This window comes from Limulus polyphemus, unplaced genomic scaffold (assembly GCF_000517525.1).
Source record: "Limulus polyphemus unplaced genomic scaffold, Limulus_polyphemus-2.1.2 Scaffold7338, whole genome shotgun sequence".
Lineage (NCBI taxonomy): Eukaryota > Metazoa > Arthropoda > Merostomata > Xiphosura > Limulidae > Limulus > Limulus polyphemus.
Genome location: NW_013672948.1, coordinates 34,654 through 36,369, shown reverse-complemented (window position 1 = coordinate 36,369; position 1,716 = coordinate 34,654). Strand labels below are relative to the sequence as shown.

Sequence of the window (1,716 nt, the reverse complement as noted above, 5' to 3'; positions counted from 1 at the left end):
ACACTAACGTGACGTTTAGGCGGTTCGTTTAACTATTATACGTGATGTACGTTTTTTTGGGGGGGATAATGAAAGTGTTCCGAAACGCGACATTAATTTCTTGACGACCTTATACATATTTTGTCAATGATTATCGACTACATTAGAACTACTGTTTCAAATTTTGTAAATATTTTCACTAGAGGGCCACGTGACTATCGCCATTGTTTAAAAAATAGTACATGATTTTTTTTGCCTCAGATCGGGCTAGTATTCCTCCAAGAGTTATAATTATTTTGTCACTAATTATCGACGACAGAATTATTTGTACATTTGGAAAATATTCTCACTAGAGGGCCACATGACTAAAAGTATCACTTACGCGAAAGAGTAGATAACGAAATGTTTGTGTCAGCGCCGGTAGGGGAGTTCACGGTTATTGTCATAAAGTACGGACTACAAACTCACTCTGGAGAACTGTAAGAACACTAGCGTCCTCTAACCAAGTATTAACGACAAGAAATTATATCTCTAGTTATATAGGCATTATTGAATCAAGTGGCTGGATAAAATTAAAAATCCGCCATAAAATAAAAAAATGACCACCATGTTTTTTGTAAAAAATGTTATCTTTTACATTAAGATTAATGTTGCTTAATTTTATTGTTTGTAACATTGTGACTAATTCTTAACCCAGACACCTGCCGAATACGAGGCCCAGTATAACAAAGCCAGAAGGGGGCAGTACAGTCGATTTCACGGCTATGCCTATGACGGAATCTGGGCGATAGCACTGGCCATTCAGAAGGTCCGGCAGAAGCTCTTGTCCAAAGAAAGTTCCAGAAGTTTTGAAATGTTCGAATATAAAGATCCCACGTGGGTCCATTTATTTCGGGAAGCCTTTAACAGGACAGCGTTCATCGGAGTTACGGTAATTACGATAGATAGATAGTTACGGTAATTACGATAGATAGATAGTTACGGTAATTACGATAGATAGATAGTTACGGTAATTACGATAGATAGATAGTTACGGTAATTACGACAGATAGATAGTTACGGTAATTACGATAGACAGATAGATAGTTACGGTAATTACGATAGACAGATAGATAGTTACGGTAATTACGATAGACAGATAGATAGTTACGGTAATTACGATAGACAGATAGATAGTTACGGTAATTACGATAGACAGATAGATAGTTACGGTAATTACGATAGACAGATAGATAGTTACGGTAATTACGATAGATAGATAGATACGGTAATTACGATGGATAGATACGGTAATTACGATAGATAGATAGTTACGGTAATTACGATGGATAGATACGGTAATTACGACGGATAGATACGGTAATTACGACAGATAGATACGGTAATTACGACAGATAGATAGTTACGGTAATTACGACAGATAGATAGTTACGGTAATTACGATAGATAGATAGATAGTTACGGTAATTACGATGGATAGATAAACAGATTTCATTTGTTTGTTGGACGATTAGTTACTCTAGTTGTTCCTAGTGATAGACTAAAGGAAAGGATGTTAGCAGCATCGCCAACTCTTAGACTATCTGATCAGGCTGTAAAGTGGGGCCAACTCTTAGACTATCTGATCAGGCTGTAAAGTGGGGCCAAATCTTAGACTATCTGATCAGTCTGTAAAGTGGGGGCCAACTCTTAGACTATCTGATCAGTCTGTAAAGTGGGGGCCAACTCTTAGACTAT

At 37.0% G+C, this 1,716-nt stretch overlaps 1 protein-coding gene across 1 annotated transcript in view; it reads left to right on the top strand.

The window, feature by feature from the left end:
* The window catches only part of LOC106474542 (gamma-aminobutyric acid type B receptor subunit 2-like), a gene marked incomplete at both ends in the record, with an annotated part of 38,193 nt that overhangs the window by 2,223 nt on the left and 34,254 nt on the right, over nt 1-1,716 (top strand). Inside the window, one exon of the mRNA XM_022402869.1 lies at nt 677-910. Within this exon, the coding sequence (XP_022258577.1) occupies nt 677-910 (234 nt within the window). The remainder of the gene's footprint in view (nt 1-676; nt 911-1,716) is intronic.